This window comes from Pagrus major, chromosome 1, assembly GCF_040436345.1.
Source record: "Pagrus major chromosome 1, Pma_NU_1.0".
Taxonomy (NCBI): Eukaryota; Metazoa; Chordata; class Actinopteri; order Spariformes; family Sparidae; genus Pagrus; species Pagrus major.
Window position 1 is genome coordinate 13,654,573 of NC_133215.1, and position 22,972 is coordinate 13,677,544.

The 22,972-nt window shown below is 40.5% G+C and overlaps 3 protein-coding genes across 3 annotated transcripts in view; 2 read left to right on the plus strand and 1 right to left on the minus strand.

Annotated features, from left to right (window-relative positions):
• The window catches only part of uso1 (USO1 vesicle transport factor), a 412,569-nt gene that overhangs the window by 88,273 nt on the left and 301,324 nt on the right, over positions 1 to 22,972 (plus strand). The window lies entirely within an intron of this gene.
• On the plus strand, positions 716 to 13,019 carry spag5 (sperm associated antigen 5). Its single transcript, XM_073482681.1, has 25 exons — positions 716 to 804; positions 1,227 to 1,297; positions 1,390 to 1,497; positions 1,586 to 3,867; positions 3,991 to 4,180; positions 4,320 to 4,436; positions 4,570 to 4,662; positions 4,774 to 4,908; positions 5,356 to 5,475; positions 5,566 to 5,658; positions 6,093 to 6,227; positions 6,331 to 6,424; positions 6,531 to 6,678; positions 6,827 to 6,877; positions 7,226 to 7,400; positions 8,493 to 8,626; positions 9,066 to 9,234; positions 9,434 to 9,581; positions 10,351 to 10,600; positions 11,658 to 11,790; positions 11,922 to 12,002; positions 12,128 to 12,277; positions 12,416 to 12,490; positions 12,655 to 12,735; positions 12,829 to 13,019. Exons 2-25 carry the CDS (start codon positions 1,259 to 1,261, stop codon positions 12,898 to 12,900), a joined length of 5,073 nt encoding a protein of 1,690 aa, XP_073338782.1. The 5' UTR covers positions 716 to 804; positions 1,227 to 1,258; the 3' UTR covers positions 12,901 to 13,019.
• On the minus strand, positions 15,498 to 16,577 carry foxe1 (forkhead box E1). The gene has a single exon (XM_073478298.1). It carries the CDS (start codon positions 16,575 to 16,577, stop codon positions 15,498 to 15,500), a length of 1,080 nt encoding a protein of 359 aa, XP_073334399.1.

Consider the following 22,972-nt stretch of genomic DNA (forward strand, 5'->3'; position numbering starts at 1 on the left):
CAATATTTCTGATTCTGATTCTGATCTTTGGTCAAAACTTCTACTGGTGTAGAGAAGTAAATCTTACGGTATAGTTTAGACAACAGTTGTTTATCATTTCCACTTTCAATTATTTTTCTTAATTTGTAGGAAGTAACTGGCCCTCTATACACAGTAGATTTTTGTGTTTATATTTGTAGTTTACCAGTGGTAAAGCTCCCCATACCAACAGTTGCAGCAAATCATTTTCCATCTTTTTCCACCATTTATAGTGGTGTGTTTTTGAGTCTGAGAGAGGATGGTTAATGAACAAGGGAAATGTTAAGAATGAAGCTGTTGTTGGATTTGGAAATTAGGCAACCTAAATGAACAGGAGAAGTACAAGAGTGTGGAAAAGGTAAGGCTGTGGCTAAGTGGGTTAAATGTCACAAGATCATTTGATGAGAGGAGCAAATGACGATATGAGACACATTAAATGGACGAACAAGGCCTCAAAAGGAAAAGAGAGGTGATATTTATTCATGTCCAGGCATGAAATTATAAAGAAAAAAAACGAGACAATTGTAGATTTCTCATCAGCAACTAAAACGCCCTAGTGTAGTGACACTAACTTCCTGTTGGGGGCAGCAGCGTGTGGTAGTACGCGGTACGTCCGCCCTATGTGTCATAAAACAACCGAAGAAGAGAAGCGGACCAATCACAGAGCTGACATTTGTGTTTTGAATGAAACGCGGTTGGGTTGATGGCAGCTCAGCGCTTGGTCTGTTTACGCTATTCTCATCACTTTTGCTACACTGGTTAAAGTTGGCGGTCTAAAGTTCGAAGGTAAATGTGGTTTTATATGATTTCAGGGCCTGCTTTACGGAATTTATAGTTTGCTCGGGATAAAATTGTCGTTATCTGACGCGGTGAGGTGTGTGTAAACCAACTTGAGTTGCTAACGAACAGCGTTAACGCTTTCCAAAACTAGTTATTTGCTAGCCTACACCCTTGCTAACATTATTCTTAGCAGTACATTGTACAATAACTTAGTGTTACCTCATACATCTAAGTTATGTTTGGTTAGTTATCATCGCTTATTCATATGTTAATAATCACAAAGCTACTTTCTGTCAAGTGCCAGTACTCCATACGTGACGTGATGTCAGTTGCTTCTAAGCTAGCTTAACGTCATTGTCCACCAATCAGTTTGACCAGCTGTTCTCTTAAATCACGTTTAATGGGGAATTGTCTGTCTTGATTTGCAGTCGTAGAAGGAGTTTCCCAGCACTTCAGAATAATGTCTTCCAGGAAGTCAAGTTCCAGTGGGGAAGGCTTGGTAAGACTTTTGTTCTATGGTATGCGCCATGTATGTTGTTAAATATGACTGAACGAGCTAATGATATTTTGTTTGACTTCTGTTAACATTAGCTTTCAAGCAAACGTGGGGAGCGTGCCCCTCTGAGAAGTCTGGAGAATGAAATGCTGCATCTGTCGACTCCATCATCAAAAATCAAGTCAAAATCACTGATGACAATGGTGGGTAAATACTTATGTTTGGAAATGCTCCTACTGTTTGCAATGTTTTCAAGACTTTTTCTTACCCTGCTTTCATTTTAATCCACAGAGTGATGTTCCTCTCTGTAACCCAGTACCCTACTCACAATCTCCTCCATTCACCAAATTGATACAAACCAATGTTGCCAACATTGATATGACAACTGCTGAGACAGCTTGTGGACTTGGAGATGTAACATTTAAATCCTTTATCTGTCCTGGGGGCGAAGTTGAGATTACAGGTGCTTCAGTGTGTGCCGAAGAGAGTATTATTTTGCCCAAGGATCAGGCTATGATAAACACTTGTGAGGCAGAAGATACAGTCATCTCTGACAGTATGATAGTTCAGTCATGTTGTGACCACAAAGAACACCCCTATCACAATCCTGCGATGAAAGATGCCTCCCTGGTTGATATCAACACAGCATGTGAAATGTCCAACTCTACACCGGCATCTGGGGACTTGGCTGATGAATGTGCCACACAAGATTTCAGAGCTTTTCAGCAAGATGTCACTTGGAAATCCTTTGTCTGTGATGGCGGCGAGGTGGAAGTTTCTGATGTCCCCAGACTACAAGATGAGACCATTCCTCTACCCAAGGCACAGCTTGATGAACCCTTAGTAAACAACAGTGTGAATTCAACCAATCTCTTGGACTGCAGCCAAATATGTCAAGTGGAACATGCAGATCATCCCTACTGTAGCAGTCAAAATGGTGTTTGCGTCATCGCCTCCGCCTCCTCTGAAACCACAAATGGTTCCGAAGAGCCTGCTAATGGACTGAGTGATGTAACCTTTAAGTCATTTAACTGCACTGGAGGCGAGATTCAAATTTCAGATGGCACCAAACTTGCAGATGAGACTGTTCCTCTGCCAGCTGACCAAACTGTGGCCTGCAGTGAGTCATACAATGGTGGTATGGATCCAAGCATTGTAGCTGGTTACCAAGATGTGCAAAATGGTGATGATCATTTAGATCACCCATACTGTAATGTTGAAAGCTATCCATCAACCCCAAGTGGCAACCTCACCATTACCCACGAACCATTACAATTCAGCCCTGATGCTGTGGAGGAGGTTAAACGGATCAGCTTGGTGGCACCTGATAGACCGACTGACACACAAAAGGGTGTTACAGTCGGCTCTTTCCTCAGTGCCAGAGGTGAGAGTGAAGAATCAGATGGAGCCGTGTTGTCTCAGAAGACCTCCACTCTTCCTGATGACCAGGCTGTGATCAGCCAGACCCTGGATGACAACGGTGTAAATACTTCTATTACACAGAATCAAATTCAAGATAACTACGACCAACCTAACAGCCACGTAGAAAACAGTGAGGTTGTGGTAGATAGTGACCCACCAGCTATCACTACATCGTCACTGACTAACACGTCTTTAAAGGCACTGGGTGATAAATCTGTTCACTCTCAAATGCAAGAACCATCAAAAAATGACTTGATGCATCCTGAGGACAGTGCATTGCCTTCAGTGCCTCATAAAGCCGAGTCTTCTGAATGCAGCCATCTTGCGGCCTCGGCCACAGCTCCTGTACCTGTGGCAGTGCATCAGGAACCCGTCTCTGAAATGCACCTCAGCAGTGGACCCCATGGATCGAGTGAGGCAAAAGACAGTGCTCTTGGTTCATATGGGAATGAACCTGTTCTTTGTGACTCGGCAGACATACCAACTTATGCAGAAAACCTCCCTGATGTTTTCAAAGTGCTGTCAAGATGCCCCTCAGTAGCATCAGCTTTGCAGTTTGGACTCCTCAGTCCTGTTCTTAGGAGAGCCTCTCTGTTTGTATTAGGGTCTAATAAGGATCCTGCTGCTGACCAATTTTTGGCTGCCGATTCTGCTCTTGAGGATGAAAAGAGCTTCTTAGCTCCTGTTAACGTCAACCCCGCTGGGTTGTGGGCAGAGCACTTGGAGAGCCCCATGCCGCGTCCTCTGTTTAACTCTACAGTACTCGGTTGCAAGGCCCAGCCAGGCCCAGTCACTGAGGCCGATGTGGATGTGAAGCCTTGCGCAGTGCCTCAGCCTGAAGTGGAGAAGCCGGTTCTGGATGTTCCTTCGGTTCCAGATGGTCCCCTTCAGCAACAGCTCCGGCAGATGGCAGAGTTCCTCTTATTAGTGACAGGAAAGATGGATCCTGTTCCTGTCTCTGCTCCAGTTCCGCCTCCTGCTGCTGTCAATCCATCGGCACAAGCTACTCCTACAGAATCTCACAGTGTCTGTGTGGGCACCAGTCCTATGAAATGGGTAGACCACAGCGTCAATACATCTGGCCAGTTTGAGAGACGGAGGGAGTTCTCTGTGGTCGATTCCTGCACTCTGACTGACCCGCTCCTGTGGAAGTTAGTGTAGCCTTTGAATTAGTTATTTAAAAAATTTGTTTCATGATAACAACATGGCAAATTCAGCTTTCTGTGTTTTCTGTGTCTGCCTCTCACTGTTTCCTTCTCTTGACATGCTCTCAGTGTACCTCCAGGCAGCCTAGAGTGTCTTCCCAGACAAGAGCTGGAACAGAGGTTAAGGTCCAGTATGATTATGGTGGAAGCTCTGGTGCAGCAGTTGACTGCAGCCAGGACACGTGAATGTTCTGCCGGCCCGGCCCCTTCAGACCTCAGGGAGAAACTAGTGCAGACAGACCACACTGAACTCAGTCAGGTGAGGTCACAGTCAGATTTTCATTTTTAGATTTAATTCTTACTATGATGACATCTTCAGTTTAGTTTATCACTGTGTTGATTTTTCATAGACGCCACGTTTTCTGTTCAATGGATTATTTGTTTTGTATTTTATATAGACCTCGATGCACAGAGACCTATATTTGGAGGCTCTGAACAGGATTGGTGAGTTGGAGCAAGACGGAAGTTCTCTACAGAACCTTGTGCAGCGCATGCAGGACATGAGTGTCACCATGGTGAGACAATCAATGACAAACATGTTCTATGTTGCAAAAATTATTGAAACTTTATAGACAAAAGCCTCTGACTCTGATAACTGATATAAATGATTTTGTTCTCGCAGTTAAGTGTCTGTCTTTGTCCCAACAGACATCTTTGAGTTGTGACACGGATACTGCTCTCTCTAACATGAAGCAAATAGGAGAAGTTGTCAAAGAGGATCATCAAAGCCTCGTTTCACATGTATGTAAACGCGTCTTTCATATCTTTGCCATCTAACAGTGACAGCATGATTTTATATAATTATCCAGTGGGTATGAATAAGTTGATGTGTATTTTCCCTGTACTGTTCAGTACGGTCAGATGAAGTCTCTATTAGAGAAAACTAAAGAGACACAGACGGTAATGATGCAGAAGGTCAAAGACGCTCTGCTCCAAAAAGATGACATGAGAATACAGATGGAGGAGGCCTTCACAACCAAGGAGGCGGTAAGCATGGCAACAAATCTCTTAACTGTTAATGTGATTTGAGTAGTTCAGTGTGTGTTTTGTGTCTAGCTTGATGATTATATCCAATCTTTGTTTAAGTGGCTCTACTGCAGGTTACAACACAAAAGAATCTTGTCATTATTTTGAATTGATGAAGCCAGTACTTCAAAAACAGGGATGTTTGTCATGCTTTTGTTGTGAAAAGATGAGGTAAAAATATTTTTTTAATAATTCCTGTGCTGATATTGGGTGAGGAGCCAACTGAGGCATCTCAAATGAAAGAAAAAAAAAAATCACAGCCCACTTATTGCTTAATTCTTTATGTAGCAGGAGTTGTAGCTTTCTGTCTTATGGAGAATATTCAAACTGCCTTCTAAAGTTGAATTAATTTTCATAGCATTCTTCACTCCAGGAGCATTAAGTGTGTGACTGGTTATGTGTTTTCAGGCCTTCAGTGCGATGGAACAGCTGAGGACACACTGTGCCACAGAAATCTCACAGCTGGAGAGGATTGTGGGGTCTCAGGAAGAACTGTTTGCTGCCATAAACCAGACTTACCCAGAACTGGTAACAGAGAACAGGCCAAAAACAAAACATCTATTCAGCATACATTCAACAAATGAGTTTAATCTCTCTTTTTTCCCCCTAATAATACAGGTGGCATTAAACCAAGCCCAAATTGAAACGCTGAATTCTGCTTCTGACATTTTGTCCACAACCAAAGAGGAACAATCCAGTTTGATGAAAGAAGTATGTTCAAAATGTTCTTCAAAAGAGACTTAAATAAGCTTTGTAGGCTTGTAACAATACCTTCACACAGTATGTAGCTATTCCCAAAAGTCACAATTGGTAAAGATTTCTTTTTTTTTTAAGTCATACCTGCCAATTTCTATTTTGGACCATCCTGATTTTCTTTCTAAGAACTATAATTGATAATTTATGATATTAACTAAAGAGTCTGTGTGTTTTTGACTTAAAACAGCACCAACAGTGTTTTTTGTTTTAAACCATTTTATCTAAATTGTAGTTTGTAATCTACAAAAAGACATTTACTCTCAATATATTAACAAGACAATGATACCTTAATTTCACTCTTGTGTGGTGTCTTAATGGTGACATTATGTCCAACTTTGTTTAAAATCCAATAATATTTCTGGTGCTTTCTTGTGGTCATCTTTTCACAGCTCTGCACAGTCAGAGGCCTTCTGCAGAAAACTGCTCCCATACTTCTGAAGCTCAACGAGAAGGCAGCTGCTGCTCTGAGAGAGAGGGACGAGCATATCACTGCTAGAGACCAAGCCATTGAAGAGAGAGAGCAGGTCAGATGTTTATAATTTAATTTGGACACTTGTTTTTTTAAGTGTGATGATGGCTGTGAACCACGAGGACTATTTCTTAAATTTAAATGAACTTACTCAACAGATGGAAGAAGAATGGAACCAAACTAATTTGGATCTCCAAACTGCCAGAGAACAGATTGGTGATTTAAATCTGCAGGTGACAATTCTGACCTCAGGTAAAAAAACTGAAATAAATATGTTTGGGTATTTCATTCCAGCTGTATAAACAGTCAATATAGTTTGCTTCTTCATCAGCCTTACATATCTTTCTTTTCTTTTCAGAGATGGGTGTGCTGCGTCAGAAGCTAACAGAAGGAGATGAAGAGAGGGGTCAACTGGAGAGGAAGGTGACAGAGCTGTCTGCCACTGTATCCTCCACTTTGGCCTCCTACACCTTCCTGGAGCAGGCCCTTGCTGCTGAGACTACAAAGTATGACCTCCACAACATATACATGTGCTGAATAATGTAAAGGAAAACAAGTACTGTGCTACTAAAACATTATGTGTGTATGGTCTTGACAAAGCAAAAAATGTCACTGAACTGCAGCAAGCAGGTGCTAAAAATGATGTTGTTTCAGTTTGCAGCAGTCATGGAAGGACATCCAGCAAGCCAAGGACAAGGCAAACGAGTAAGTGTTGACAATGGTTTTGTTTACTCATAGTTATGGAAGATGGTTATTTCAGCATTCAGCATCTTAGCGAAGACAGAATGTTAAAAAAAAGTTTCCTTCTGACATCTGTATATCACTTGTTAACTTTACACTTATTTCAAACTGCACTTATTTCAAACTGCACTGAGACCCATTTAGTAAGACAATAATAAGATGTTAAGAATGGGACCTATAGACAATCTTGTTCTCAGAGAGCAAACCAAACTCCTTGCCACACATACAACCAAGACAAGACCAACACTTACCTGAAAAGTGTTGCCTAAATACTGAAACTAATGTCACTACCTGTGTTTTGTCTCTGTCCAGGTTGGAGACGTCACTGGGTCAGTCGGAGCAGCGTGTGTGTGAGTTGAGTCAGGCTCTGGCTCAAAGTGAGTGGCAGCTCAGTCAGCTGCAGGCCCTCTCACAATCCCAGAGCGTGGAGATCCAGCAGCTCCAGGAGGTTTGCAAACAGCTCAGCAACGTCCGGGAGATGAACGAGGTCAGTTTCCTGGTCTTCTATATACAACGTACACTTTTTTTTTATACATGTGACCTGGGTTGTGCCAGTGATTTTAGACCGCCATGTCTGAGAAGATTGAAGCATTTGTTTGGAACAAATGGCCTGCCTTCATTTAAAAAAAAAAAAAAATGTATTTACCCACTCTGCTTATAGTTTGATCTCACTCCTAATACACATGATACACTTTTACTTTAAGCCAACATGGAGCTGAACAATTGAAGTTGAGCTTTTATGGCAAACATTTTCTAAAGATTTTGTGTCCTCTTTGCTGTCTTGAGTGGAAATAATTTTCTGCCCCAAAAATCATGATTGGAGAGAAAATGTGCTGCAGGCAGTGGAGCTCTGTCAGCTATCTTGACGGCAGGACAATCCATTTAAGGCCTCATTCAGGTCCAATCAGGCATGATGAAAACGGCAATCCTTCCATTTATTTAGGGGGTGGTTAGTGCGTGAAGGATGCAATGGTGCGGATCACAGGGGTTACTGAAGAAATGCAGCGGCCCTGCCCAAAAACGTGAAATGGGATCAACTTTGGAGAAACACAACTCAATGTCACACTGCGGTGGCCCATCATATTAGCCAGCGATCAGACCGGCTGGACAGAGTTGTATTTGTACTCAATTTATAAAAGTATCACTATAAATCCTACTACTGTCTTTCATTTTGGTGTGGTTGACATCACACATTTATGTGTCAGGGTGAAACCAATACTGTCATATAGGCCAAAAAAAGATACATGCACAAACATTCAAGTCTGCCAAATTTAGGATAAAGATGCTGCTAACTTGTTGCGGATGGAGAAGAAGGCTTAAGAGTTGTTGCTCCCAAGCCGGGAGCTGGAATCTGGGCACTACCCAGGTGGAGTTCACAGACCAAATGATACTCTCACAATTGTGTCCTCCCACATCGGCGCACAACCCTGCAGTAATTGCCACAACGCCTGATTTGGTCTGACTACAGTCTAGACTTGTTCATTCACACAGCAAAGACTGCTGTCATCACTGGAATAGTATGTGACTTCTGGTTTCTGGTGAATTTCTGGTTTAATTTCCTGTTGTCTGTGTGTGTCAGTTCTTGCAGATGGAGAATGAGTTGGCGAGGGAGCAGATGTCTGAAAGTGAGCGTATGCTGAGTTCCAACCTGCAGGGGCTCCGCGAGAGGAACATCCAGTGTGAGGACCTAAAAGGAGAACTAAGTAAACTTCAGTAAGTTTAAGTTAACACCTGTTTAAAATGTCTTTTTATATATTTTATGATTAAAGCTGAAAACCAGTTAATGTGCTGTTATTATATCCAGATTTAGCAGATTGCATTTGTCGGGTTGACGACACCACTGACCACTTATTTGCTTAATAAACTTGTTCTTTGCTTATAAAGTTGTTTGCGGTGTGTAATATATTTTATATATTATGTTGGATTCCTTTTTTTGTATCTATTAAACCATTAGACCATTAATGAATCAAAACAGTTTTTCATTGTGTGAATGACGGTAATGGCAAATATGAAAAAGCATAGTCTTCAGTCTCATGCAGCTGTATTAAACTTCAACAAATCCGACTCTAATCTTACTTCAAATTGTTTAAAAGCTGTTTTTGTCTGTATCCTGCTGCATGATAACTTGTCTGTCTGCGTATGTACAATGCAGGCTTGAGAACAGGAGTTTGCAGGAGGAGCTGGAAACCACAAAGTTCAAAGCCAGTGCCACCCAGCTTGAGCTCGGAGACAAACTTGCACAAACAGGCACTGAGATTACTTTGCTGCATCACACACTGCGAGGCCTGACCAATGAGCTTCATGCAGCTCTCAATGACCAGGTAAAAACAACCTAAAGCAGAACATCCAGATTTCACCGTCTTTGCCCATGTTTATATTCTATTCAGAAATGCAAGGTTCAAAAAGCAATTTTTGTGAAAGCAAGTTGAACTAAAATGAATTTAAAAAATATGTGAAAGTAATTGGACTGCAGAGAAAAAGCGTCCTTTTCATGCAGGCTTGTATGTTGTAATTTTTTAGAAACAAGACCCACTTCAGGATAAGGAGTCTCAAGCAGTCTACAACGTAGAGCGTCGTCACCCCTCCTGCTCCTTTGTCGACAGCATCATGGTTGCATTAACTGCTGAGAAGGAGGAAGACGCCAGCACAGAGACACCTCCTGGACCAGGTACTGTGATACTTTTTCCAGAATGTAGTAACTATCAGGCGTCTTGGTGTTTACAATCTTGAAAGGCTGGCTCCTTTTCAAGATTAGATGTTAGGATAAAGGCTTTGAGAGTCTGGATATTTTTGGTTGAGGTACCTTAAAAGCACTTGAATTTTACTCTTGAGAGAATCAAACTGAGACTATTTGCTCATTAAAGCAGCCAATTACTCGGCTTCTGTCGTTTTTTAGCCTTGAACACAATTAGCAACTTTCCAACTGACATAGTGACGCAGATTAAATCGTGCAGGTGGTCAATCTTAATGGGTCAAGAAACATCTTCCAACCTCACTTGATGATCATCCTCTCAACCACAGATTGCAAGCAATGCTTCCGTGAACATCTGTTGCTATTAGAGATGTGTTTTTTGAACAGTGGCACCCAGATACTCACCTGTGACAGCTGTAAATGGCTCAAACTTGGGTTTTTGTTCTCATGTTATTAATCATTGTGCTTTTTTCACTTCAATTCTTGTTCTTTCTACATTATTTGCTGTGGCAATTATCACATTTTCCCCGCGGATAATAAACACAGCCATCATTTTCTGTCTGTTGTGCCAGCTGTATTTTGAATCAACATGAGTCTGAGTAATTTTGAAGGGACCATAATTGCCTGCCTACATTTGAACAATCTGATTAAACACCTTGAATTCGGTTCAGAGAGTAGAGTGCTTAACGCCATCTAATGACTTTGGGCTGTAGAAAATCTAAGTTGTAGTTCACTATCTCTTCAGTCTCCTCAGACGTGCCTGAGCCACAGTGTGAAACTTTGTTCAGTGAGACGAGTGCCTTCACCCGCATTGCAGCCGTCACCCCAAAAAAGAATTTGAACGCAGTAGAGTTTGAGCCTGAGGAGGACGACGACCAGAACAGCTTGGCAAAGCTGTTCACCGGCCTGGACAGCACCGTCACAGAGCTCGACAGCACCCTGAAGCTGGTGCTGCAGCGTAAAGATGCCCAGCTGGAGGAGTTGCACAACATCATGTAAGTGATTTCCTGTAGGAATCTGTTTTAGAATTATGACTAATAAATTTAGGACCACAACTAAAAATAACTTTAATTATTAGTTGAGTTGCTAATCATTAATCATCATCAAACTGCTTTGTTTAGAAAATATTAGAAAACTGTAAAGAATGCCAGAACAATGGAGCATGAAACAGCAAAACAGAAAATTATTTTGTGGGAAAACATGGGAGGCAGGAAATGTTTGGCATTTTTTGCTTGATAAATTACTTAAAGGTCTGTTGTGTAGGATTTAGTGACGGCTCCATACAGCTTGTCCAGTTAATCCAAGTTTCTGGAATTTCCAACTTCCCAAATTGATTTGAAAAGACATTAATTACACCCTCAACATCTTTAGTTAGCAGCAACAGTAAAGATTTTGTCTTAGAATGAATGTCCACCCAGCATCCCATCCACAATGGGGTGAGTAGATAATGACAAAATGTTCATGTTTTATCCTTTAAGCCAAGGAAGATTTCATTTAATTGCTTGTTTTAGCCGACCAATGGCTTAAAAACCAGAATATATTGAATTAATTATCTCATTAGACAATAATAGCCACTAATCCTGGAGCTGGAGCTGAAGAATAATTCATGTCTTTGCTCAGAAAAATTGACTCAATTAATTGATTAAATAGTTGCTGCCACTTCAACAGTCAAGTAGGTGCTCAAGTGATGAGAAAAGCAAATGTGAAAGACAACTCTGGAACACCAGCTGAAAGAGTCTGCATTTTATTCAAACATGCTTTGGCACAAGGCCTTCATCAAAGATTTTGTTTTGATGGGGCCGTAGAGAAGGGGACATATTCAGTTTGTTAATACATTTTATATATATTCTTTAATGTTCTCTGACGCTTGCCTCTGAGAGAAATAATTTTTTTGATTTTGAGGTTTTTTTTTGTTTTTTTGTCAGATTTTACAAATTAGTTTAGAAAAGAGCATCGTTTGTTTATATAAGCATAATGTAAAACTTAAGGTGATGCATGTCGATTGGCGTCTTGTCCAGCATTTTCTAATGTGTATGTACTTTTTTATTCCAGCTGTGGCCTGCAGGTGGAGCAGCAGGCCGCAAACAATAGACAACAGACTGAGGTGTTTGAGCTCAAGCATCAACTCAGCCGTCTGAACAGCCTGGCTGAGAGGGGAAATCAGGCACTGCAGCAGAAAGCTCAGGTAAGAACTATTGGACATCTCTATGACGGCTAATGAAATTCAAAATGGGCACGGATGGACTGATGTAAATTATCTTGTTGAGCTGAGAAAAGCACTGAAACATTCCTGTAATGATGTTTCTCTTTACACAGGACGAGAAAACTGTGGCGAAGTTGATGTCAGAAGTACAAGAGACCCAAGAAATTCTGAATAAACACAAAACTGACAGTAATGTAAGGCACAAAGTGTATTTATTAATACACTATAAAACACCCAGAACACAGTTGGCTTAATGTAACAATTGTTGTCAACATATATATTTGTCATTTATTTTGTCAAATTTGTCCATTATTAACAGGAATTGCGAAAGGAGGTGATCGAGCTTCGTCGTTCCCTCCAGCAGTCAATGGCGGAGTCTCAATTCCTGCGGGAGGAGCTGAGAAAAGCCGGTGGCCAATCAGCTCCTCCAGCACATTTCATGGAAGAGAAGATTCGGTTGTTGAAAGAGGTATCACGCTGTCCTTTATCGTGAGAATTGTCAGCTGCAGAATATTTATTAGAATACTTTTTAGGTGATGATTGAGAAAACACTAACCCTAATAATGCTCACTTTCTCTAACACGGGTCCTTTGATTTTTATCTGCAGGTGGAGAGACTGAAGCTGAGTCTGCAGGAGGTGGAGCAGGCCAGAGTTAAACTCCTCGAGAGAGCAAAAAGACACGTAAGAATCTGCTTCATGTACTGAAGTAGTCACTGATATTACTGTGTACATGCCATGTTTGTTAATCTGCTTTTATTGAAATTATTTTTATATTTAACAAAAGACCTGTCATATAAATGAGGATGTAATCCAGTATGTTCATGATGTTGTCATACCTCACGCAGCAAATCATCCACCAGACCAACCAGCAGAAAAGTGAGAATGAGCTTCAGATGTTGAACCACATGATCAATAAAGTCAGAGAGGTGAGAGATGCTTACTCTTTCATCTTAAATGTATCCTGTAAACGCTTGATGTGTGTACATATATTTATGGTAGTGAATGTTTTCTCCACACAGACTCTGCTGTCTTTGCCAGATGTCGTGAAGAATAGCGAACAGCTCCAACAGCTTGTTGAATACATCGGCTGACATGTTTATTGTCACCTGCGTTCATTTTATTTATGTCTGTTATGTTTTAGCTTGTCCTGACAGTTAAGTATTCATATTTTTAGTATGATTGAAATAAAACAAGTTGTATTTGTTTCTTATTTATGGTCTCTTTTTTTACACATTCCAAGAGTAATGGAGGTTTTTGACTATTTTGTGTCAGTTTGTCGCTTTTTAAAAACACACGCAGACACTGTTGGTTTTTACATACAATATTCTGAAAACAGATGTGTGTTACTGCAAACTGCACAGTGTTCTTACCTTTATGCATTTGTGCTCCTGCGCAGATAATATAGGGTTCCCATGGGTCCTTGACAGAGCTTGAATTTATAAATTTAACCCGTTTGTAAATAGGCTGTCTTCATGTGTCTCCCCCGCAGTTTTCTGCAATCACTGTAGCAGCACAATTGAAAAGCGTTCACATACTCGAGCCGCTTTCTCTTTTTAATTGTGTCCGCGAGCTTCTGTAAAGCCTGCTAGTTCTCATTAGAAGCATTCTGCCTTGTTGTGACAGTAATTAGCCTTTTATCTGAGTCAAGCTATTCCTTGTTTCCTTTGAATATGAGGGAGTTAGGCCTAAAATGTCCTTACATTTGTTAATATCAGATGATTTATTAAAAGAGAGCAGATTGTAGTACTGATACCTGAATTACATTTCTTTTGGAGGTTCTTGTTCAAATGCTCAAAATATACAACTTAATTTACAAAATGTCCTGTCTAGCTCACCTGGCAGAGTGTGCAACCTATATGCAAGCGGCCTGGGTTTGACTCCGGCCCATTTAGTTTCCATCCAGCCATCTTCGGTCGCGCTTTAGTTTAGTTTATTTTTTTGACATGGACGTAACGGGAACAGTGGCCATTTGCTGCATGTTTTCCCCTTTCTTTCTCCCCACGTTCCTGTCTATGTACAGCTGTTCTATCTATTAAAGGCTAAAAAGCTCCCTCGCAAAAAATACAAACAAAAAAAAGTGAACATTACTAAAAGCTGGTACAGGTGCAATAATAGTGTTTCCATGTACAACTGAATTTAACCTTAAATGTGGTTGGATAGGCTGCAGATTAAGATTACCATACTATAACTGCAGTCATTTTCTGAAGCTGTTAACATTAGGTTTGCTACTGTAAGTTACACCTTAGTGTCTTAAATAAGCACACTGAAACTTTCTGACGAAAATCAGCCAAATTCTATTATTTAATAGCCTGCTGTTGGACCATAACCCGAGCTGATGTTTGTAATGCAAATATTCTTCACGAATCACCTCTGTCACTTTAATCTTGAGTGCAGTTCTAACAATAATTAAACCTTTGTCCTTTTTAAATGATTAGAATCTGACTCTTGTTCATTACTGCTATCGCTAAATCCTCACAGATTTTAAGATTTGAGCAGCACTCAAGAAAAACTGATCCTTTCAACTAAGGATAGAGACGGCGAAGTCATATCTGTCAACAAAGCTTCTTTTCTGATAGAAACTTCAGTGTCTTCCTCGCTAAAATGAAGCGTCTCCTTACTAGTCCCATCTTGTCAGATATGCAGACTTTGCGTAAAGGAGGTTTCTGGTGGTGCGATAAAGGACTCACACTACTTAACTTGATAGGCTGAAATATCGAGTTACGAGTCAATTCATTTTCTTGATTAGTGGATCTGTGTGGTAGATTAACTGCGTCTGTGTGTCTTAAGTGCTGTGTTGATGTCTGGGCATGATAATTGAGGCCGGTCATGGTGACTGGTAATACTGCGGCTCCAGACATCACTTTAAACCAGCTGAGGCTGAAACGCAAAGAAACACAAGCACAAAAGAAAAATATTTTGGAGGGAATATTTTTTTCAGGGTGTTACATGTCTTGCTCGGTTAGCTCTTTTGTATTATAGTTCAATTATAAAATTATATAAATTCAGTATGTGGATAACTGATGTCACCTGGCTGCAAATCAAAATTTCAGCTTTGAACATTTAAAAAAAAAAAAAAAAAGATTCTAGTGTGACATTTTGGCGCAATTGCTAAAACTGTAACAGCAATAATACATCAATAATTTAAATGTTTTATTCTTGAAGAACAAAAGTGCTATATGATTCCGTTTATTTCCAAAAAGGCAACCTATTATGCATTTTCACTTAGCAACAAAATACATGCAAATATACTAAAGCTGATGTTCTTCATACAAGCCACTTATTGCAAAGCCTATGACCATGAAGCACAATAATTTATTCAAACATTTCAAAGTCTGTCACTTAAACTCACCGGTAATGTAAATACAAAAACTTGCACATTCAATTCATGACAAAAACAAAAGCTAACAACTGCACACAGTGTTGGATGAACTTGACACTCTCACACGCTGTGAAGAGGCCTTGACATTTAACTCCAATTTTAAAGCATCTATCTCAAAGTAAAATTGCCATTAATACGGAAAATGTGTTGTAGGGTAAATGAAGTGAATCACAGTTGTGTCAGGAGAGGTGTTTTTTCATCAGTCTGTTTGTCTCACGAACAAAGAAAAACAATCATCTCTGGCTCACTCAAGTCTCTGATGTTCTGTTCACCAGCTCGTGAGATGCTCGGCTCGAGGTTCTCAGTAGCTCAAATGGCAGACACAAACCTGTCCATATTCCCTGGGTATGTGGGGTGTCTCAGGTAACCCCCTGTGTTGGCGATAGGACCTGCAGCACTGCTATACTGGGAGAACACTGGGGAGACCCTGCCGTAATGGTCCATGGCCTCTGCAGACCCGTGGGCTGAGGAATGGAGGCGTCCTGCCACTGCATACCCCTGGCTGTGACCCTGTCCATACGAGCTCTGGTGGTGTGGGTGGCCGTTTGGGCCGGAGTAGATGAACCCGGGATGTGAAGAGGAGCGGGATGATACGGCCCCTCCGCATGGTTGGCTCTGGAAAGCTGGGGCTCCCAGGCTGCAGGGAGCAGATTCACTTGGATGCCCCTCGGGACTGAAGCTCCGGTTGGACTGCTGCATCACCTCTGGCCCTGGACCTCCTAGCATGCTGGCTGGAGTCGGGTGCCCTATGATGTTATTGATGCTGAACATGCGGGTCTGACTAGGTCCAAACCCAGGAGGAGATGAAGATGGGTAATAGGCAGAGGTCAGCTGCTGCCCGTAGGGTGGACTGACTGTCATGTTAGGATAGACAGAGTTGGCATATGTGGCCGATCTGGCAATCTGGACAGGAGAGAAAACTGGTGTCTCATGGACATATGTGGTGTAAGTGCTGAGGTCACTGCGCTTAAACCTCTTCCTGCGCCTCAGGAAGCTGCCGCTCTCGAACATGTCCTCTGCGTTTGGGTCTAAAGCCCAGTAGTTGCCCTTCCCTGGCCGCCCCGGCTCCCGAGGGATCTTGATAAAACAATCATTGAGAGTCAAGTTATGGCGGATTGAGTTCTGCCATTTCTTTGAATTGTCTCTGTAGAAGGGGAAGCGCTCTGTGATGAATTTGTAGATGCCCCCTAAAGTCAGCTTGCGGTCAGGGGAGTTGGCTATGGCCATGGAAATGAGTGCAATGTAGCTGTAAGGGGGTTTCCCTCGCTGGAGAGGTCTCTTTCTTCTCCGACCTCTGGGCTGCTCCTCAGTCTGCACTGGAGGGCTGGAGGCAGATGAGGTGATGTCTGCTGAAGAGTCTTTCTCAACTTTGACCACCGGCATTGTCATGGACAGTTCAAAAATATCACGTAACAGACGGGTTATAAAGCAAACTCACTGCAAGTGCTGCACGCTGTTAGTACTTCCACAGTTTAGATGACGTTCCCTGAGGAGACAGATTAAATCCTGCACGGTGGAAATCAAATCAAGAGATCAGCCCAGCACACAATCATGCTAGATCACAGTAGTTTCTAAGTAATCACTGTCTTTGAGTCCATATCCTGCAGTTCTTCAAGAGAGAGTCCTGTTTCATGAAATGCTGCCCTTATTCCCCCGAGTTTGTTGTCAAGTTAAGTTGAAGAGTTAAGGCATGAGCGCGCCATCCGTGGTGTTAAAGGTGTGTGTGTGATAGAATGAGTCACTCAGTGTTACCTGTAGAGTGTATTACCTCCACCTGAGGGCCACACCCCCTTAAGCATCACATGCTCTCGACATACCTCTGCTCTATAAGGGTCTATTGTTCATGTTCGACAGAGTCTGCTTGCTTTGTGCTGGATATTTTATCAGTTTTAGGTTATTTGCATAATAAATATCCTGAAATGGAAAAAAAGAATATGAACTATCCAAACCAGAATCGACTTTTTTGATCAGATTTTTAAAAGTTTTAACTGTTGTTGATCAATAATGTAATAAATGTAATCCTTTGCTTTGGCAATATTGTAACACACAGTCATGCCAATAAAGCCTGTTGAATTGAATTGAATTGATCAATAAATACATGCACAATAAATTGTCATTGTTAACCTTTGATTACTTTTTATGTGTTTACTTTGACTATCAGATTTATTCTATGCACGACTTTTTTACTTTCATAGACCAGAACTGTCCAAACAAACACTGTTTCCTTTTTGATATTCAAATCTTCCTTTAAAGCCAACCTCAGTTTATTCTAAAAGGTCCAAAATGGTCCATGTTGTTTTGATGTTTAACACTAAAAGACCTCTTTAGTGGTAACTTAACCTACGTGTTGTTTTTCTACCTTGCTTCCTTGTTTGTTTTGTGCCAGTGGTTGGACAAGCCAGCTGTGTTAAGAGATGTAAATGTTTTCCAGACAAAGGCCGGCCTGTGATTTCAGCATGCAAAATATAGGCCATCATCATAATCCCTGGACGCAACCCGAGAGACAGGAATAACCAACCCTCGATGAGGAAATCGTTCATTGAATTGGTTTTGATTATGAGTATCTTCTAGGAATTAGTGGTAATACTTGCTGGACAATAGAGGTATTTTTTCTGTACATTAGTTTATTTTGCACACACGTTTTCATTTCAAATTACCAAACCCATTCTTGGATAGTCTAATCTGTGAAAGCGCTGCTTTAAAGCTGACTTTAAACACTATTAAATTCCACCGGCACCAGTAATAGAGACAATGCTGACACTCTGAGCAGCTCTGGTGGTATGAAGTGACTCCACAGGGCTGGGGTTCACCACCTTAATCACTTAAACAAACAGAGGGAATAACACGGCAGCACACTCCCACCGCTCAACACCAGGCTGGGTTAACACTGCGGGCATGTGTCAGAGCGGGAGAGCTTGGTGAGAGAGCGTGGGTTTGCTCAGACAAACAGCCTGATGAAAGGTTTAGTCCTGTGGGGAGGGCCGGGGGATGTGGCTCTCAGTCAATGGGCAGGACCTGCAGCACTCTGTTATATGATGGGTTGTGTGTATGATGGTTTGACACAAGGTAAATGTGAGAGTCCACATACCTATTGGCTTCAATTATTTATACCTGCACACAACAAAAAATATATTTTTTTATTCCAAGGTCGTGCATCTTGCTGAAAATGGAGACCAAACGGAAGAGAAACAAAGACAGATGTTATAAAAAAGTACATAATAAACAACGGTTAAAACTGTGAGACAAGTTAAACTTTTTTTAGAATATATTAAAGCCATCATAGTATGTTATTATATATGCAGAACTTAGACTTATTTCTTTATTTATTGCTATTTATGATGATTACATTATTATCAGACACTCAGCTGCGGTATTGTGCAATGATTGATGTGATATCTGTCATGTGGTAAGACTAAGCCACTGTTACAAAAATATTTTGATTTCATGTTACTAAACATATTTACTTAAACCCAGCTTCTCTTTAAAGTGCACTATGACAAACTATTTTGTCAGTCTGTTGTTGCTGCTTGATTTACATGTTAAAATATTTTTTTTACAATACTGTGTGCTTATGAGTAATCTATGAGTAAAGGGGGATTTGCCTGAGGTTGTACATGTGTATACTGTAGAAGAGTGTGTGTGTGTGTGTGTGTGTGAGTACACATAGGGGATGCCAAGCTACCTGACACCCGTGTCAATGAAGGAGACTAAGAGAGAAGCAAACATTTGACACCTTTTTGTGACAATATATAGAATACTGACAAATTTATATAAGTAATTAAAATTTAATGGAGCTATCATCAAGAAAATAACGGTTAGTTGCATTTACAAACTTATGAGGGTGTGAAATTTCACTGTCTTTTTGGTCCCCTTGTTAGATATTAGCAAAATCAAATTTAAAAACACAGAAATAACTTAAGTACAGTACAGTTGCACCATTATTTAAAAACAGTTCACATCTGTAGTTAAAAATAAAAATAGTTTTTATAAAGTAAATATATTTCTAGTTCATGTCAAGTTTTATGTCTGTCAGGGTGTAATGTTTTGTGAAAGTATAATTAAGTGTTTGTTCCCGAACTTTTTTTTTTTTTTTGGTTGAAAATGTTAAAATTGTGTTACCTAAAATTTTGACTAAAGAAAAAAAAAAAATCGTTCTCATCCCTTTTATGATGTAGGGACACCTTTGTTATCCCAAATAGTTTTTGAGGTATAGTTATGTTTAATACTGGGGTCTGTGTGATTACCTAACACCATGCCCTTCAGTTTTCATTCCTTTTAGAGTGACTGTAACTGATGATAATAGTAGTTGTTGCAAGACTGCATACCGTTACACCGTAAACCATGACATTTTTCAAGATGGTTATCATACCGTACAAAATAACAAATTGATGAAGTACATTTGCAGCCAATACGACGATAAAGTGTTTGGCTGTGCAGCGCACAAAACAGCAGTGGTGGTGATGGTTTATTTAATCTTAGCATTATATTTTCACATTTAATCAATTCAAATTTGAACTTGTCAACTTGAACAGACAATTTGAGCCGTGTTTTTAAGATACAGTGCAAACATATTGGACATTGCATTACGTTAATGCACTCTTATCAAAATGACTGTATTAATGTGTTTGATTTTGTGGTTAATTCACATCACCTTCTGACAGACGTGATGGACATGCAGTGTAGTGTGCAGTGGACCTCACCCTTTGGCTAAGACAGCTTATTATGCTTTATGGCTGTGAACAATTAGTGGTGAGTAATTTCTCAGGTACCCGTTGTTACTGGAGCTCAGGCTCATAGCTGCCATAGTTTGCTTATGCATCATGATTTGGCACTCGAAGAGCATTTACTGTTAATATTTGTTCATGAGCTTTTCATCTCCGCGTTTGTGCTGGCGGATTAAAAATTTGAGTTATGCTGCTGAAAGGTGACTCTACTGTCAACATCTCTGATCAAGAACGTTTAATAGCGTGCTGATGTGACTCAAATGATTGCCAGGTCATGCCAAACGGATTGTGTTGTGCAACCTGAAAAGATCTCGTTCTCTTTTTAGAGATAACCCTCTTTTCAAAAACAATGTTTTGACTGAATAACAATGAACACAAGTCTCGTTATTATCCTTTGATTGCTTGCTTTTTTTCCCCACTCAAAAAGCTGCTCTAATCATAACTTTTACATTAGCAGTAGATAAAATAACAATTGTAGTATCTGGAGTTCCCCTTACCTCTGTGGAACTTTTTAGCATCTATAAGATTAAGATGATTCACTTTCCACAGTGTCAGTTGGCAAAACAGCCCTGATAAACTGACTGCACATTGCCTGTCCAGCATTAAACACCAAGAAGAGAAGGTTATTGACTAAAAGGGCAGCCTGTTCTCACTCCCAGCGCACCACATACAGCAGCCTGCTCAGTGCCTCTATGCCTCTAAGTTTGACGCTATAAGTTCCCCTCGAATGTGGCTTCTTGAAGCGCCCCTCTAATGCAGTCGAGTGAGGAAAATCTGTGCAAGGGAGCGTTTGGGTGGGTCATTTACAGGAGTTTGAGTACCATTTGTGACCAAAAGCAATGTTTTTTATAATTCATGTAACGTAAATAAGATAATGTACCTAAATACTGTAACTAATGTGAAGAGACTGAAAGTAAAGTATGATCTTTTCCTAAAAATGACAGAATACTTTTTGTGAGAGCGTGTTGCAAAGAGGAATATTAATAAGCTGTTAGCATTTTCATTTGTGTGACAACAAAGAGAGCAAAAGAAGACGAACAATACACAGCTCAGCAGAGTATCAGCAAAAAACAAAACAGATGGATGCATTAATATAACTCACTTTTGTTGCAGAGCTTAAAACAGTGATATGGTTACATTAAAGTCAAAGTAAGTCTTCCATCAATTTTGTCAATTTGTCTAGCCTCTGTACGCTCATGCACTGTCTTCAATTTCTGAACCTTCATCTGTTGGATTTTTTAAATCTGCTGTAGCTAGCTGCAAACTGAGTCTTGCATTTGAAGTGCACTTGGGTTTGGCATCACTGAGTATATGTTAGGGCCTCCACAGCTAAGGGCCCTGGAGCCATGCATTGATGCCGCCGTGAGAGGCCTCCACCTGTCCGTCACAGCACAGTGTGGAGACGCAAATGACGGCTGGAGGCTGGGACAGCTGCACAGGAGAGCAGGGCTGTAGCCAAGGCAAATGAAGAGCTCTTCACTTTGTGTCTCACATATACTTCTGGCTGTGCCAGAGAGAAACGGCTCTCTCCAAACAAAGACAAACAAATTAGATATTTGAATTTGAACACTTGACTTTAACCATTTGGTGACTGCACGTATACAGGTGGTGGACGACTTCAGTACTGATTCTAGGTGAAAACAGGGCTCAAGTCACATGCAGCAGCTTTAAAAAATAGGTGAGCAAAGCAGGTAATGGACGATCTTGAACTGTAGCTGCGTTAATGAGGGGGAAGTTTATATTTCTCAGTTGTGTACTAAATTACATACAACTGGTAAAAATGATGTAAAGATGCAAACAATTGCTGCTAAATACTAATCATGTAGTCATTAATGCTTATTTTCTGCAAGGATTGAGTTCATTATCAAATTGAATGCAAATTGCTCAGAAATATAAGAAAATAAAATGTAAAATTAAAATCTTACCAGTGGTGCCCTTTACTGTACATTTAAATGATTCAGGCAAAAATAAAATAAAATAAATAATTGTGTATTTAAAATAGAATTATTCATCATTAAACCTGTAAATATATATATATATATTTTGCCACTTGGGCAGCTGAAACAATTTCTGAAGGCAAACATGACATATCATCACATATTAAGTTCACTTTTTGCTTTGTCTTTGGTCTCCACCACCTCCTGAAAAAATTGGGATTAAATCTGCCTTGAAGTTATATTTTATTGTCTAAAGAAATGCAAAAAAAATTATTAACCAAAAAATGCATAATTTATTTATTATAGTAAAAATATTTACAATATTTTAAGAAGTTTCCCTTTTTCAAACTGTGGTTATCAGGTTGTAAGATGGAGCTTTTTATTTCTTATTTGAATTTGAATCTACTGCTGTTTGTGTGTGTGTGTGTATGTTTGTCTGTGTGTGTGTGAACGCTGACCCAGTCAGGCCACTGTGGAGCAAATGAGGGCTTCGTGTTTGCATTAGCAGCTGCAGGGGCTTGGTGAAGATGCAAAGTTCTGACGGTTGACTTGCTCCAAACCCGGGCCAGTTTACATAACTGAAGCGCTGCGCTGCCCGGGGAGCCAGCCGTTAAATCACTGTGTGTGTGAGTGTGTGTTAAAGTGTGTTTAATAAAGCCGCGTTTCCACCGCAGGAACTTTCCCCAGGGACGGGGAACCTTCAGAATTAGTGGTGGAGGGGTAGTATTTTCCAAAAGTACCAGAACTTTGGGGGTTGGGCTTGCAGCGCTGAACATCTCTGATTGTTCGAGTACTAGCAGCATTTAATTTCAGACATGATTTTTAAAAATCTGCAGGCACAAAGCAGTCTGTTTCTGTTCATTGTCCTTCATCACATCACCATGAAGTTGCAGAAGAAAGCATTCAACAGATGGACAGATGACGTTGTATTTGATGTTTAAAAAAAAAAAAAAGTCAGGCTACCTTACTGGAATCCCTTCTCAAACAGTTCCACATTAATTACCACCTGTATTAATGTGAATCAATATGACCTTCATGTAAACTTGAATACTCTTATTTGATTTCAGGGTGTGAACAACTCACAGAGCTCGAAACAGCTGTGGCTCTGTCTGAATAACCGGTG

Excerpts from the sequence above, each read along its gene's own strand:
- spag5 (XM_073482681.1), top strand. The coding sequence starts at position 1,259 with ATGTCTTCCAGGAAGTCAAGTTCCAGTGGGGAAGGCTTG. Across the intron at positions 6,878-7,225 it reads GCCAAGGACAAGGCAAACGA|GTTGGAGACGTCACTGGGTC; the intron begins GTAAGTGTTGAC and ends GTCTCTGTCCAG. Across the intron at positions 11,791-11,921 it reads CACTGCAGCAGAAAGCTCAG|GACGAGAAAACTGTGGCGAA; the intron begins GTAAGAACTATT and ends CTCTTTACACAG.
- foxe1 (XM_073478298.1), bottom strand. The coding sequence starts at position 16,577 with ATGACAATGCCGGTGGTCAAAGTTGAGAAAGACTCTTCAGCAGACATC.